This window comes from Lasioglossum baleicum, chromosome 2 (assembly GCF_051020765.1).
Source record: "Lasioglossum baleicum chromosome 2, iyLasBale1, whole genome shotgun sequence".
In the NCBI taxonomy this organism is placed as follows: domain Eukaryota; kingdom Metazoa; phylum Arthropoda; class Insecta; order Hymenoptera; family Halictidae; genus Lasioglossum; species Lasioglossum baleicum.
Genome location: NC_134930.1, coordinates 16,224,606 through 16,238,498, shown reverse-complemented (window position 1 = coordinate 16,238,498; position 13,893 = coordinate 16,224,606). Strand labels below are relative to the sequence as shown.

The 13,893-nt window shown below is 36.5% G+C and overlaps 4 protein-coding genes across 5 annotated transcripts; 1 reads left to right on the top strand and 3 right to left on the bottom strand.

Annotated features, from left to right (window-relative positions):
- Window positions 1-6: 6 nt before the first annotated feature.
- Window positions 7-3,606, bottom strand: LOC143221667 (E3 ubiquitin-protein ligase RNF14). Of its 2 annotated transcripts, none has more exons than XM_076447058.1 (5): window positions 3,477-3,606; window positions 1,439-2,386; window positions 1,139-1,367; window positions 448-620; window positions 7-337 (listed from the first exon to the last, which is right to left on the bottom strand). In XM_076447058.1, the coding sequence occupies exons 2-5, from the start codon at window positions 2,324-2,326 to the stop codon at window positions 86-88; spliced, it is 1,542 nt and encodes a 513-aa protein (XP_076303173.1). In that variant the 5' UTR covers window positions 2,327-2,386; window positions 3,477-3,606; the 3' UTR covers window positions 7-85. The 2 variants fall into 2 exon arrangements, with proteins under 2 accessions (XP_076303173.1, XP_076303172.1); XM_076447057.1 differs by lacking the exon at window positions 3,477-3,606 and adding an exon at window positions 3,032-3,470.
- Alg7 (Alg7 dolichyl-phosphate N-acetylglucosaminephosphotransferase) lies at window positions 3,401-9,659 on the top strand. Its single transcript, XM_076447061.1, has 7 exons — window positions 3,401-4,323; window positions 4,417-4,531; window positions 4,786-5,231; window positions 8,658-8,846; window positions 8,914-8,984; window positions 9,288-9,451; window positions 9,523-9,659. The coding sequence occupies exons 1-7, from the start codon at window positions 4,154-4,156 to the stop codon at window positions 9,586-9,588; spliced, it is 1,221 nt and encodes a 406-aa protein (XP_076303176.1). The 5' UTR covers window positions 3,401-4,153; the 3' UTR covers window positions 9,589-9,659.
- Window positions 5,645-7,368, bottom strand: Mgat3 (beta-1,4-mannosyl-glycoprotein 4-beta-N-acetylglucosaminyltransferase). Its single transcript, XM_076447060.1, has 2 exons — window positions 7,210-7,368; window positions 5,645-6,917 (listed from the first exon to the last, which is right to left on the bottom strand). The coding sequence occupies exons 1-2, from the start codon at window positions 7,366-7,368 to the stop codon at window positions 5,787-5,789; spliced, it is 1,290 nt and encodes a 429-aa protein (XP_076303175.1). The 3' UTR covers window positions 5,645-5,786.
- Window positions 8,655-13,739, bottom strand: Tom70 (translocase of outer membrane 70). Its single transcript, XM_076447049.1, has 8 exons — window positions 13,293-13,739; window positions 12,926-13,099; window positions 12,409-12,616; window positions 12,189-12,333; window positions 11,768-12,119; window positions 11,453-11,677; window positions 11,125-11,345; window positions 8,655-10,942 (listed from the first exon to the last, which is right to left on the bottom strand). Exons 1-8 carry the CDS (start codon window positions 13,536-13,538, stop codon window positions 10,780-10,782), a joined length of 1,734 nt encoding a protein of 577 aa, XP_076303164.1. The 5' UTR covers window positions 13,539-13,739; the 3' UTR covers window positions 8,655-10,779.
- Between the last annotated feature and the right edge of the window lie 154 nt (window positions 13,740-13,893).

Sequence of the window (13,893 nt, the reverse complement as noted above, 5' to 3'; positions counted from 1 at the left end):
AAAATATGTTTTCTATAGTTCAATTTTATATTTTATACAATGAATTTGATAAATATACATGTATCGTTTGAAGGCGGCTTTGTAATTATATAATTATATCGTACTCGTACTCGTCTTCGTCTATGTCAATATCATGATTGAAACGAATGAACTCGTTGTCGAGGTCCTCTTCATCCTCGTCCTCGTCTATTATTCCTTGATTTAGCAAATTGTAGCACTTGGAATCCATGTTCCGAAAGTGTTCGTACGGCGACGAGTGGTCGAGTATGGTGCTGCACAACCAGCAGAAGTATGTATTGCATCGCCAGCATGTCATCTTATTACACCCAGTTGATTTCTACGAATATGTTAAATGGATCATAAGCGGCGTGTTTGAACTTAAAATTGGAGAAAACTTATTTCCGATAACGAATAAATCGGTTTACGAGCATAAACAAGTTGCTGTACCTCGATTTGGACTTGGCATTTCGGACATCTTTGACTGTTGCTCTTGATCCAGTTCTCCGACATCGTGTTTTCTATCAATACTTGTAGTTGCTTTTTGCCATAACGTTGTTCCAATTGAAGTTTACGATCGTTAGAGGCTTCTTGATACTCGGTCACTAACTGGTGCATTTGAGCTGCAATAATACATACAGGTTGTGCTCGATGACGGTAACAAACATATCTGTGGTCGCCAGGAAAAACGCCGCATGTCACAATTTCAAAAAATTTCTGTTTATGGATTAATTGACCTTTATAGTATAGGATTTATGTATTTACCAGAGAAAAAGTTATGAAAATAAATTCGGAAGGCTCCAAAAAAATAATGCAATTTAACCGATGTCCTTTGTCAAAGCGTTAGTGATGAAAACATTAAATAAATGGCAATATCTCGAAAGTGGAAGTTCTTCCTGACAACCACAGATACATGACTATAACTTTCACGTGACCTTGATGATGGTAATGCAAGTATTAGAAAATATATGAAAAAATATCGATGACCTTGAAATCTAGAGTAATGTGACCTTGAAGAATTTGTTTATCACGATATTTTTGCCTCGAATAAGTAACAGGTGACAATAGTTACAATACATTATCTCCATAGATTGATAATCGAAATGGCTACTCAAGCATTGCATAACTTGTAGAAACATACCTGAATAAATTTTGCATGGTTCTATGCCATGATACACCATTTTACAGAAAATGCAAAACGCGTATCGACATACTGGACAGTTCGCCATTTGTTCGTTCGGTTCGCAACTGACTGGATATTGACAATTGCGTCGTGGGCAGTATATTATGTCCATCATAGTATCCAATGTACTGTTCAACAGCAGAGAATCATACTTTGCGAACAACTCTGAACTTAACATATCTTTAATCTAAACATTTCAAGTACAATAAGTAACAGTATAAATTTCATCTAATAATAATGATGAAGAGAACAGATTACCTGAGCAGGAGATGCCTCGGAAGTGCACTTCTCCTCTGGACAACAAATGTTCTGCACGTTTCCATCATTGATTCTTGCTTCTAAGTAACCAGTTATACAATCTTTACAAAATACGTGAGCGCACGGCATAAATTGTGTACAGTGTTTCCCCATCTTGTCCAGGAAACATATTTTACAAGCATAGAAATTTCTCTCGAACTCGATCTGATTGCGTTTGTCGTTATAATCGATTAATGCTTGGATAGGGTTTCTCCCGATCGGCCCGTTTAAACTAGCTCTCTTGTCGTTACCCTTGTGCATCAAATTCTTTTTGCTTAAATATTGAGCGGAAACTTCTGTCTTCGGTTTGCTCTTCGTGCTGTCCACAGTGTGTTCATTTTCTATGCTGTCTATGACTTTACTCTTTTGAACGTTCTGTGCTTTCTCCAGAGTCTCTTGGTAACACGTATAAGCGCTGCTCATATCGATATGCTCCTGCATATTTAAAAACTCTAAACTTTCGTCGTGTAAAAAGCCTACCCATGTAAACAAAATTTCTTGTCCCTTGTTCTCTTCCCACAGCTGATCTAATCTTTTACATAATTCAGCTAATGATTGAGGACCCAACCAAGACGAATGTAAAGTAACTATCGGCGACGACGTTGATGGATAATCTTCTGGTAAAGTAACGTGTAACGTCAAAGGTGGTAAATGAGATATATTGATCTTCTGCAAAGGTTCCTCCGTGTGCCTGTTATCCTTGTACGTAACATAGTAGTCCACCGGGAGATTTATAAATATCTTGAAGCTGCATTGGTAACGACTGTTCTCCTCATGACGAGAAAACTCTTCCGCATTGTAGATACTTTCCAACGCAATAATCTCATCTTTCTGCTTCTCGCTATCCATTAATTCTACTTAATTAATCGACAGCAGAAAAATACCTAAGTTGACTGTAGTCCGTTAACACTGAAAAACATAAAACAATTATAAGTTCATTAGATATAAACTGCAGATCTTTATGCAAAATAAAAAATGTTTGCAATGATTGCAAGACACAGGAGCCAAATAGAAATTTCATTCTTCTTTTAATTGTCTTATTAAGCTCAAATTAATACACTGATGTTCTTAAATCTTCTTAATTCGTCCTCTGTTTTAAATTGTACGTGTCCATTTTTCTTCAGATCTGAACAACCAAACTTTGCCAAAAATACAAGATACAAAGGAACGAAACATTCTTATAACTACAGTTTTGTCATAATTCTTTGGCAAAGCTCCGAAAGACTAACGTCTATATTAAATTTTTTTCTTGTTTAAATCTACAGAATATAGAAATCAAATTTAGCTGTTATAATCTGTGATATCCTGTGCATCCTTTACGGTCAAATACATCGAATTATCTTTAATCACAATCAGAAGAGTAAGTTTTATTTACAAGTTATAGGTTACACAACGTGAATAATAAATTTGAGATATTGGCTACAATTATGAAACTGTAAACAAACAATTTCAAGCTAACATGAATTTTCGAGTGCGGTTATCGAAATGAGAAAATACGTGTTAAAGGGTATTGCAATGAGGAGTAGTTGTTTCGTAATAACAAAGTGATATTACCTTATTCATATTTTAAGAGTAATCCCCATTCACTTTACCAACAAATATGTGTATATATATGTAAGTATATATTAAATATATGCAGATTGTTTCAGACGTTCATTGACAACGAACGACAGGATAAAATTGTAAAAAGCTTTTCACCGTGTCAGTGACTATGCAATTCGAGGAACTTTCGCGCACGATGCGTGCGTAATCGAACTAATTCTCTCCAATGTCAACGTATAAAACAAAATAATATATGTACACATAAAAACCATAAAAATATGCTCCGATTTAAGATACTCCGATTTTCTATTAAAATTTCACAGGTTTAGTAACCGAATAATTTTGGAGCTACGATTCGTTCTCGTGCTTCTGCGTCGTTGACCGTAACTATTAGCGCGCCTAATGTATTTTGATTTCCAAAAAATGTGCGTCCGCCAGGGGATGATTTTTTTCTTACGTCAAATTGGATGCGTGTCGCTACAGTCGTGCCATTTGATTCAAAAAGTGACGTGTAAATGGCAAGGCAGCCTGCTCCTCGTAATATCGCGTAATTAGGAATACTGAACAAGACGTTAGAGAGCAGCGGAGACGTATTGGTTTAAAAGGCAGTTCTATTTAGTTCTAAATAGCTGAACAAGGCAAATTAAATATTTTCAATCACGTTTATTTTTTCCGTCAAAGACATTCAGAGAAATTTATTGTTAATCGTCAATCAATTTATCATAAGTAAACTGCGGATGTTTATACAATTTGCAACTTTTGTACACGAATTTTAAGAATAAATTCAAATCAAATAAAATCTTATTTTCTGTGGTTTTACATCTGAAATAAATTAAAATCGTTCTAAATACTGTCATATTTTGTATCCTAGCATTTTTTGAAAATTTTCAAAAGCGATAATTCGATCCATAAAGATCTGCAGTCTACATAATCCATACATATAATCATAAGTTTACAAATCGCGTAAGTTCATGTAATCAAAATAGTAGAGATAAAAATGCGACGCAAAGGAGGTCTGGAAAACGCGTCGTTATGGAGGAAAATCTGCATATCTGTTGTCAACCACGTTGATCGGCTGTTTTGTACATATGTTCTGTTGTGTTTTCCGGGCAGTTTTTTCGAAAATCCTCTAACATGAAGCATAGTGACGACGCTTGGAAATTTTTCTTTCCTTTAGTAACTAATTTCGGGATGTCCTGTGTCGCGTATCTTTTGACTGTACGCCTAATACCGCGGATAAAAAACATGTTTATCAAAGCTAACCTCCACGGGATTGACATGAACAAAAATACCGGTGAAAAAGTGTAAGTCAGACTTTGATAACACATGACGTTCACGTGTGATACTATTTTCGTCTATGGGAACAGGTAATTTGTACATTGAACGTTCTTTTATAGGCCGGAGGCGTTAGGTGTTGTTAGCGGGTGCCTCTTTCTTATAACGCTGTTTCTGTTTATTCCCATACCGTTTACAGATTATATATTCAGTGACATCAACTTCCCCCATAACGAGGTATGGAATAAATTATTTATACTACAGAGGAGAGAGAGACGGTATTAACACGTACGAACTACAGTTTGAAAATTATATGCGACATTCAATTAAGCATCTCGCCAGCAGTGACGAATGTGTTAATACTAGCGATGTCTCCGAAGTCCTTACAATTCTTCTACGTCTTTCCATTTATTTAAATTTCTAAGACTTTGGAGACGATCGCATTTACTAAATAGCCGACAAACATTCTTCTGGGAAAATTTCGATTACAGTTTATGGAATTTTTGGCTGCTCTACTCTCAATTTGTTGTATGCTACTTTTGGGTTTTGCTGACGATGTTCTGGACCTTCGTTGGCGTCATAAACTATTACTGCCAACGATCGCTTCATTGCCACTTTTAATGGTCTATTATATTAATTTCAATTCCACACTAATCATAGTACCGAAACCCTTAAGACCCTGGTTTGGTTTCTCTGTGGATTTATGGATACTCTACTATTTGTACATGGGAATGCTAGCAGTCTTCTGTACAAATGCTATAAACATATTAGCTGGCATAAATGGTTTAGAAGTTGGACAGAGCTTGGTGATCTCGATAAGCATACTCATTTTTAACGTGATCGAGTTGTCGGGAGACCTTTGGAAAGCACACCAGTTCTCATTGTATTTCATGCTTCCATATACGGCTACATCATTGGGCTTACTAAAATTTAATTGGTAAGTTGCGTATAACATTGACAAATTAATGCAACAATGTTAGTCTCTCATTCGAAAACATTTAGATATCACTGTCACCAAAAATATTAAGCTTATAATTAGACTGTGAATCTTTATGCATTTATGATAAAACTAAGTAGGTGTAATTTAAAATGGTAAAAATATCAGAGGAATTTAATAATACTGTTACATTATTTTCAACCTATCAAACATATTAAGAAAGAAGATAAATTCTATTTCACTCCAGATTGTTGCAATTCAGTTAGAAAATGTTTATTTTGCATAAAGAGATCTGCTGTCTATTTGTAATTTTCAACTTCTCGCATAAAAACGAAAACGTAAATTTCGTGAAAGAAAATTTGAAATACGTTGGATCAGATTGAATAAAGACAACTCCAGACTTTTTATTTCTGTATAACTTATATGTATAAATCATTTAATATTTATAATTCATAATCAACATATTACTTTAGTATATAAATTCAGTACAGTATCATATAGTTTACACTGAGTATTGAGTATGAGTTAATATCACAGTCGGGTGCGACCAGTATGTCAGTAATAGTCTAATTTAGCATAAAAATTCTCTACCAGCCAGTCATATTTCCATGTATTGTTAAGTATTGTTTCAGGCGCAAAATAGAGGTCCCGAGATTTCGAGACTCTTAGGAGATTAGTTTTCCCGTCTAACCATAGTCCGCTTCCTATTAGGTCCTCGATGAACGGTACATCGATAGTTTTCTCTAATTGAATCTCGTTCGATTTCACTTTGTTGTGCAGGCTGGTTATAATGTTCGCCGGCGCCTGGCACAGATAACAATACCATCCACCGTAATGATTCAAGTCTCCTATTACTAGGCCTAGGCTATCCCTCTCACTCAAGTCTTCTTCCAGTTGTTGCAGCATGATGGGATTCGATTGATAAGCTTCGCGCATCAATCCGATCGTGCACGCGCCAACCGTTATCGTTGTTTTAAGTGGGTGTTGCCAGAAGAATCCGTAAACTGACCACCTTAATCTAAAGCCGATCGGTTGCGGCCAACCGTTGTATACCTTGAGGAACATTAATGCCCTGGAGTTCAGTACTTGTTCGGATTCAGTCGTTACATAAATATCATCGTCTCTTAAGTTTCGTACTACAGTCTTAATCTTCTCCCAAATGTATTTGGATACTACCCTCAGCGGCTTGTGCACCTTTGCTGCTATATTAATATATAAAATTTTCTTCTGTTCCTGCTGCAATAAACCTTTGAGTAGCTTATGGTGAAAATTATCCTCGGCGTTACTGAAATCACAGATTACAAAAAGATCGACTACGTTGTATAACTCTTCTACTATCACCTCCGCGATCGCCGAATTGTATTCGTTCAGAAAAAATGTGTGAATGATACGTCTAGCAGTTCTACGATGCTTCAGCTTGACGTTCTGTTTCGATGCCATGATCGCTCTCCAAACGACCTCTGGCTGGCCACAATCCGAACCGTGCCATCCTTGTGTGCAAATACATTTTTCAAAGTTATCTTCGCTGCTTCTCATCTTCTGATTATCCACTCCGTGCTTCCAACAAACGGTATGATTGTACACGTCGAACAAAGTGTAAGTCTTGACATCTTGCAGCGTTATCTCCCCGTTGATTGTCTGGTAGATGGGAAACCTTTTGCGATTGATCGGTTGCACTCGAGGCTCCTGTTAGAATTTCCATTTCGATACGGAACAACGGTTAGAGCATTTTAACATTTAGCATTTTCTACTAAATTTAAGAGAAAGTTCTTCCAAAATTCAAAAGTCATCTATACTATTCCTAGTGAAAATTATTCGACACGACCTGGCACAGTGCAGTCTTTGAATGACCTGGATTACAAAATTATATCGTAATAAATAAGTTATGCAGAGTCTTTAAACAATTTTTGTAGAAGGAAAACAAAAGAACTTTTTCTTATACTTAATATATGGAGTATAGAGTTCATAGTACCCTTACCTGTACCTCTTCGAATTTCACAAATGTAACAGAGGTATGTGTTGTCGGCACGGTTAATTCAGAAGGTGGAGTAGTAGCAACATAAATCATAACAATAAGAACTTGCAAAACTAACAATGTGTAAAGCAAGGCCAGTTTCCCATCTAAGCGGGACTGCATCTCACTACCGTCCTTGCCCGAATTTGTCAGTTGTTCATCTTCCGAACCATGAAATTTTTAATGTCGAACCTAAATTCTCTGTTACCAGAGGGACCTAGCCGAAAGCATGTGTATAGTCGATGTACGAGTCTGAAAAATGAACAAAATACTTTCGGTTACTCTACAATGCTTTTGCAGGAATTTAAACGAAATTAGTTTCCTTTACTTTGTCAAGATCATATTTGAAACGTGAAAGTTAGACAAGTTCACGTGTGTATGCAGTGAAAAATTTCGAATTTTACGTTGAAAAATTTCAAATGATATTGTCTGAATGTGTTGAACAGACTCACGGTGTATAGGCGAGGTGAATACCTTTGGTTCGTGACGTTTAAACCGTGACGTCACCGCTCCCCGACGTGCCATTTAATTCTGAAATGGCCCTGATTGCACGTGAACAACTCGCTCGGTGGATAGAACGGTGTCTTCTAGCCTGTCCGCGACGTTTCTTCGTTCGGCGAAGCGGTTTTATCGTTGCGCCACATATTTTCCGAGTTCGAGCGACGAGTCTTTCGTTTGAAGAGGTCCCGCCGTTCTACCGAAATCTACCTCGTCGAGATTCCTCCTCCCAACGGCAGAAAAACCACGCCCGAATGCTCTCCCACGCAACGTCGTTCGTCGAATCCCGTCGGCAAGCGCGATTGCAACATCTCCCAGGGCGCACGCGTCTCAAAACCTCGCTAATTCATTCATTATGAGCATCTACGGAGTGAGTCACTTCCATCACGTGACCACTTCGAATCACTCGCTAACTCCGGGTTTCCCAAACTTTTTCTCTGATGGAGCACTTTAGGGGGTTAGAACACAGTAGCAAGTGGGGAAAATATAAGATTTTTTAAACAACAGTACAGAAAAAAGTGAATGATCGATTAATATCAGATTTTGTATTTCAGTTTACTATATTATGAACTATAAAAAAATGCTTGGAATATGGTCACTTTCAACTATTAAATCGAATACTCAATACTTACTCCCAGAATTTGATGGTTCTAAATTCTAAATGTTTCAAAGTCAACACTGTCTAGGATTGGCCGGGATTTTTAAACGAGTGGTTATATATACGTAGAAATTGAAAAAAGGAAGTTGAAAATGCCGAAGATGAAAAAATTAATTTTTCTTAAAGTATGCCACAGTATTCTCCAAGAGCTATTGCAACTGCTATTTCGTTTTCTGTTTACTCCATTCACATTTGCAATCGTTTCAAAATAACGGAAAGCAGTTTAATAATCTGAATCACGTTTTTTTTGTTCAAGGTACCCAGCACAAGTATTCGTAGGGGACACATTTTGTTACTTGTCAGGAATGACATTCGCCGTTGTTGGCATCATTGGGCATTTTAGCAAAACCACATTGTTGTTTTTCATTCCGCAAATTATTAATTTCCTGTACAGTGTACCTCAATTGTTCCATTTTATACCATGCCCTAGACATAGATTACCAAAGTACGTTTTCCAATTAATTAACTCTTCCACTGATACAAAAGACACTTATTTTCACATTTATTTACAGATATAATAAGGGGATAGACAAATTGGAGCCTAGCAATACTGCATTTCACAAAAATGACATCGGTTTTATCGGTACGGCAACGCTAGGGTGGGAGGGTACTCGAGCCATGGGTCAGATTTTGATAATTCGGATCGGGACCCGAAAATTTATGACATTCGGGTCTCCGAACAATAAAAATTGTCGGGTTCCCGACCCGATTTCGGGTACCCGGGTATCACGAATTTTCGGGTCCCGACCCGAACCCGAGGAAAATACCCGATCCCGAATTTCCGGGTACCAGCCCACGAGACCACCCCTAGAAAACCCAATTATTTCAGTCGATTTGTTATATAATTTTATATTACTTTGACTGAACATTAATTTTTAATCTCTAGGTAAACTCGTAATGTGGATATTTACGAAACTCCGTTTAGTGAATTGGCGAGAAGATAAATCGAACTATGTCACTTGTAACAACTTTACTTTAATCAACTTTGTATTGATCAAAACCGGCCCTCTCAAGGAGTCTACGCTTTCTATAATTCTATTGTTAATTCAGGTAAGATTAATGATAATTCGATCAATTTATAAATCGTATTTTCTGTTATTAAACGACCGTTGATGTTTCAGGTGTTTTGCAGTTTATTAGCGTTTGTTATAAGATATCCTCTCGCTTCGATTTTTTACGACGTCTGAAATAGCGTATACGAAAAATCAAGGTATATACAGCGTTTTGTATAACTATACATTATTATTTCGTGATGAAATAATATATTGTTCACGGACTTACTTTTGTACAAGAATTTTTCAATGTACATGTACTTTCAAGCTCTTGTATCTATTGTTTATATAATTGTACATTTAACGAATCATTGTAAACAATGTAAATATTACTTTACTCCTTCTCGGGAAAAATAAATATGTTCCTCTTCAGTTTTTAAATCGTCTTGGTCAATAGTGACAAATGCCGTAATATAGTGGGAATCAAGTTGTAATATTAACAAAATAAAATTTATACCATTTTAAAAATAATACAATAATAACATTGATATATACATGTATATATATATAAATATGTGTATGTATATGTATGTATATGTATGAGCGTTACACAGTTCTATCAAAAGTGTTTTATATGCATTATATACAAAGTAATATAAAATACAATGTCAGACTCACAGTTACAATTGTCAATAAACTATTATAAATTATAAGTATACTGCTAAAGCTGTTTGAAAAGTATTGTTCTTGCGCCATCGACGATTGTGTATGCAAACATAATATATATTTATATATATAATATGCATACGTTCCTGAATATTGCAAATAATGGTGAGCGTCCTTGTTATTTAAATATATTTAACACGACAAATTCATAACAGAATAAATCATGTATAGTGTACATAGGAATTTTACAATCGTGAATCCTTTGCGGAGAATCAATTTTAATAGTTAACAATCAAACTGGTATATATATAGTACCTTCCCACGAAACCTTACGTCGAACGTGACCGGATAAGAGAAGCCTTTGCGAATGGAACATTTCAAAAATTAAATGCAAACGAATTTGCTTAAGGAAATTGTTGAAACACGCTTGACGAACAGCAGTTTCCATCAGTCAGCAATCTGTGCCACAGTTTTCTCCTCCGAACGAGGTGCTCGTATATAGATCAATTAAGCGATAGATACGTACACGTGGGTCTGTAACTGTGAGAACAATTTCTATAGCATTAGGACATGTTTCTTGAATAAAGTGCCGTGTCATAAAATTACATTTCAAAGTCGTATCATACACGATGAAAACTTTATTCTTTAGTTCTGGTAACCATGTGTATTCTCGCATATTAAAAGCTTTCAGTGACGACAATACCAGGATATCGTGAAAACTTATGAAACGCTGCGCAGCATTATATCCGGACCTAATTTATCTTGCAGCCTAAGCTGTGTTTTCACAGAATCTCTTAGACCAAAAATGTGTGTGAGTTCTGTGAGTGTACGACCCATCACCAAGACCTCGTCGAACAATGTAAGTGCTTTCTCCAGATTTCCCCTGTTGAACAAACGTTAGTTCATCAATTATTCGAAGAACGTGCTTACGAGGTATTCTGGTTTCTCATCTTCAAAAAATCAATTTTTCTTTAAGTATAAATGTTGTAGTGATTATTGTCGTGGTTGTGAATGATTAACATAGATGCTCTATTTGAAACACTGTACACGACCATATCAACCCACCTTTGGACTTCAATTGTTGCTAGAGTCTCGTACGCAAATTCACATTTGTTATCTAATGCCAGTGCTTGATTGATATAGTCAATAGCTTTATCAACGTCACCATGCCATTTCAATTGTAACAAACCTTTATGTACAAGGATTGCAGCGTTGCTTGGATCTTTCTCGAGTGCTTTAGAAAAGTAAGAATCTGCTTCCTCATATTTCTGCATATCTGACAGTATCTGTATCAATGGATGAATAATATGTTATGTAATAATATAAAGTAAATAATATGTTGTAATCGAGGCAGATCATTTTTATTTTGCATAAATTCCACCATGCAGTATACCTGAGCGAATAAGAAGTAACAGTCGGGGAAGTTCGGGAATTTCTCGAAAGCCTTATCGAAACCTGCCATGGCGTCTCCTGATAATTCTGTATCCCTGGTGATCGCGCCATAATGAAAGTCTGTATAGCATTTTTGCACGAAAGCATGTGCGAAATCGGGATTTAGCTCCACAGCTTTCGCGAAGTCATCTTTAGCCTCTCCTGATTTCTCCACAAGCAAATTGACCTGTGATCATGCAACGATTAGTATTTTACTTATATTTAGGACTTTAGGAAATAGATTTTTTGTCATAGATTCATCGAGCATCATCATTACCAGCCCTCTGTGCATATAAATATCACCGTTGTTGGCATCAAGTTTTACAGCCGATTCGAAATCGTTGAAACATTTTTCTAGATTTTCTAAGTACATATACACATTGGCTCGTTTTACTAAGGCATTCACTTTTATATCTTTCGAAACATTCTCGCTATCTATAATAGTAATAAAATCGTTTATGGCATTATCGTATTGTCCTAACAACAAAGAAAACGAGGCCCGTAAAAGTAACAGTTCCATTTTGTGTGGCAATGTGTCCGATTCGGGATTTTCCAGTCCTTTGGTACAAAGTGGTATTATATCATCGTATTTCTCTTTTCTCAAATGATCCAAAATATTGATGAAATCCCTAAACATTATAAAAAATATTATACATAACAAAAGCTTATAATAATTTTTTAATAACTGAAATACATACGGAGATAGATTACTGTTGTCGCTGTTTCGGAGTAGCGTGAAAACGGGATCATTATGAAAATGGTTCATATAATTTTTGATCACCTGTTTGCTAGGCATAGCATACTCTTTTTTGTTCTTCAGATATTCCACCGCGTGTTGTTTACCTATGCAAGAACAGCTTACGATTAATGCTTAAAGCAGCAAGTTTGTTATCTAGTTTGGCAGACAATCAAATCTACCTAATTGCTTTAAAACCCTGTCTGCCATTTCCAATGTTGTTTGATTGCAAAAATTTTCTAGAATACAAGTAGCCGTAACGTCTTCTAATGCCGATTCTAAATCATTGCAACGCTCCATCACTCTCGCTCTACGTAATAAGGCTTTCGGATATCTCCGCTTCAATTCTAAGGCCTTTGTACAATCTTCTTTTACAGCATTGTATTTTTTCTGTAATACATGTTCGTCGATAACTGGCTCGAACATTATTAAACATTATTTCGAAGTTTCATTAATACTAAACCTACAACGAGGGGTCAAATGACTTAGTTTAGATTTTTTATTTGACAATTATTGAGATTGTAAAGGTGTTTTTATGGGAATTGATTGAATACATTTTTTGACTCCAGAATATATTATAGTAAAAATCGCACAAAATATAAATAAATGTAATCTTGTTAGTTTTACAATACCACACACGTTAGTCACTTTTGATGGTCAGTAGGTTTAGTGTTAATCGTAAATTCTAAAAATTGTTACCAGTTGTTCATATGCTGCTGCCCTGTTTTGGTAAAACGTAGCAAGGTCTTCGGTATGTTCTTTCGGGCATGTTTCGATCGCATTATTGTATTGGGCGATTGCCTCATCGTACGTTCCTATTTTGAAGTAACGGTTTCCTTCGTTCTTAAACCTCCGAGCTTTTTCCAGTAGTGTCTGCAATATAATTTACCGATTTAATTGAACAGTGTGTAGAACATACAATCTAACAAGATAATAATCTCATTGTAGAACTGACACTAATTTAATCACAACAGCAATGATGAAACAATAAATTATCGGAGTAAAAAGATTTAAGCACGCTCCCAGTCTACGTTAAATTGTACGAAAAAAAGTGTATATCTCTAACCTCAGTTTCAGGGGTAGTGTTCGGTGGACAATCACCGTCAATTGAAATTTGTTTGTCAGCGGCCGGTGCACCGGTCTCCTTCGAGTTACCCCTTGATTTACCTCGGATCGATTTTGGCGATTTCGGCTTGTTGCTGTTCTTGTAATACATGTAACCGAGACCTAGAGCAACCGGCGCACCAACGGCCAAGGCAAGTTGCCATTTTGGTAGTACAGAACCGGTCATGTTGACCGCACTAGGTGTCATTTCTCTGTGAATTCTTCAATGTCCGTCGGTGACACGAGTTATCTTTCTCTCCCGTTTTTTACCGGAATTGAACAGATATTAAAACCACCAGCGCAAACTAACATGAGGTCGAACAACCATGCGGGGAAAAGAAAAACCACACCACAGCCGCACTCGCAGATGAACGTCTCTGACAGTCTCCGATCGAGTGAACAGGTTTAGTACGAGTTTCCACCGTCATGTGAATTAGCGCCAACTGTCGATTGGCTGACTGTGCCAACTCGCGCCTAGGTCGCGCTCTGATTGGTCCGTGTTTTTCGTTAATAACTCCTAAACAAAGCCGCGGATAACATTTTTGCAAAAGAAAATGTCGCTT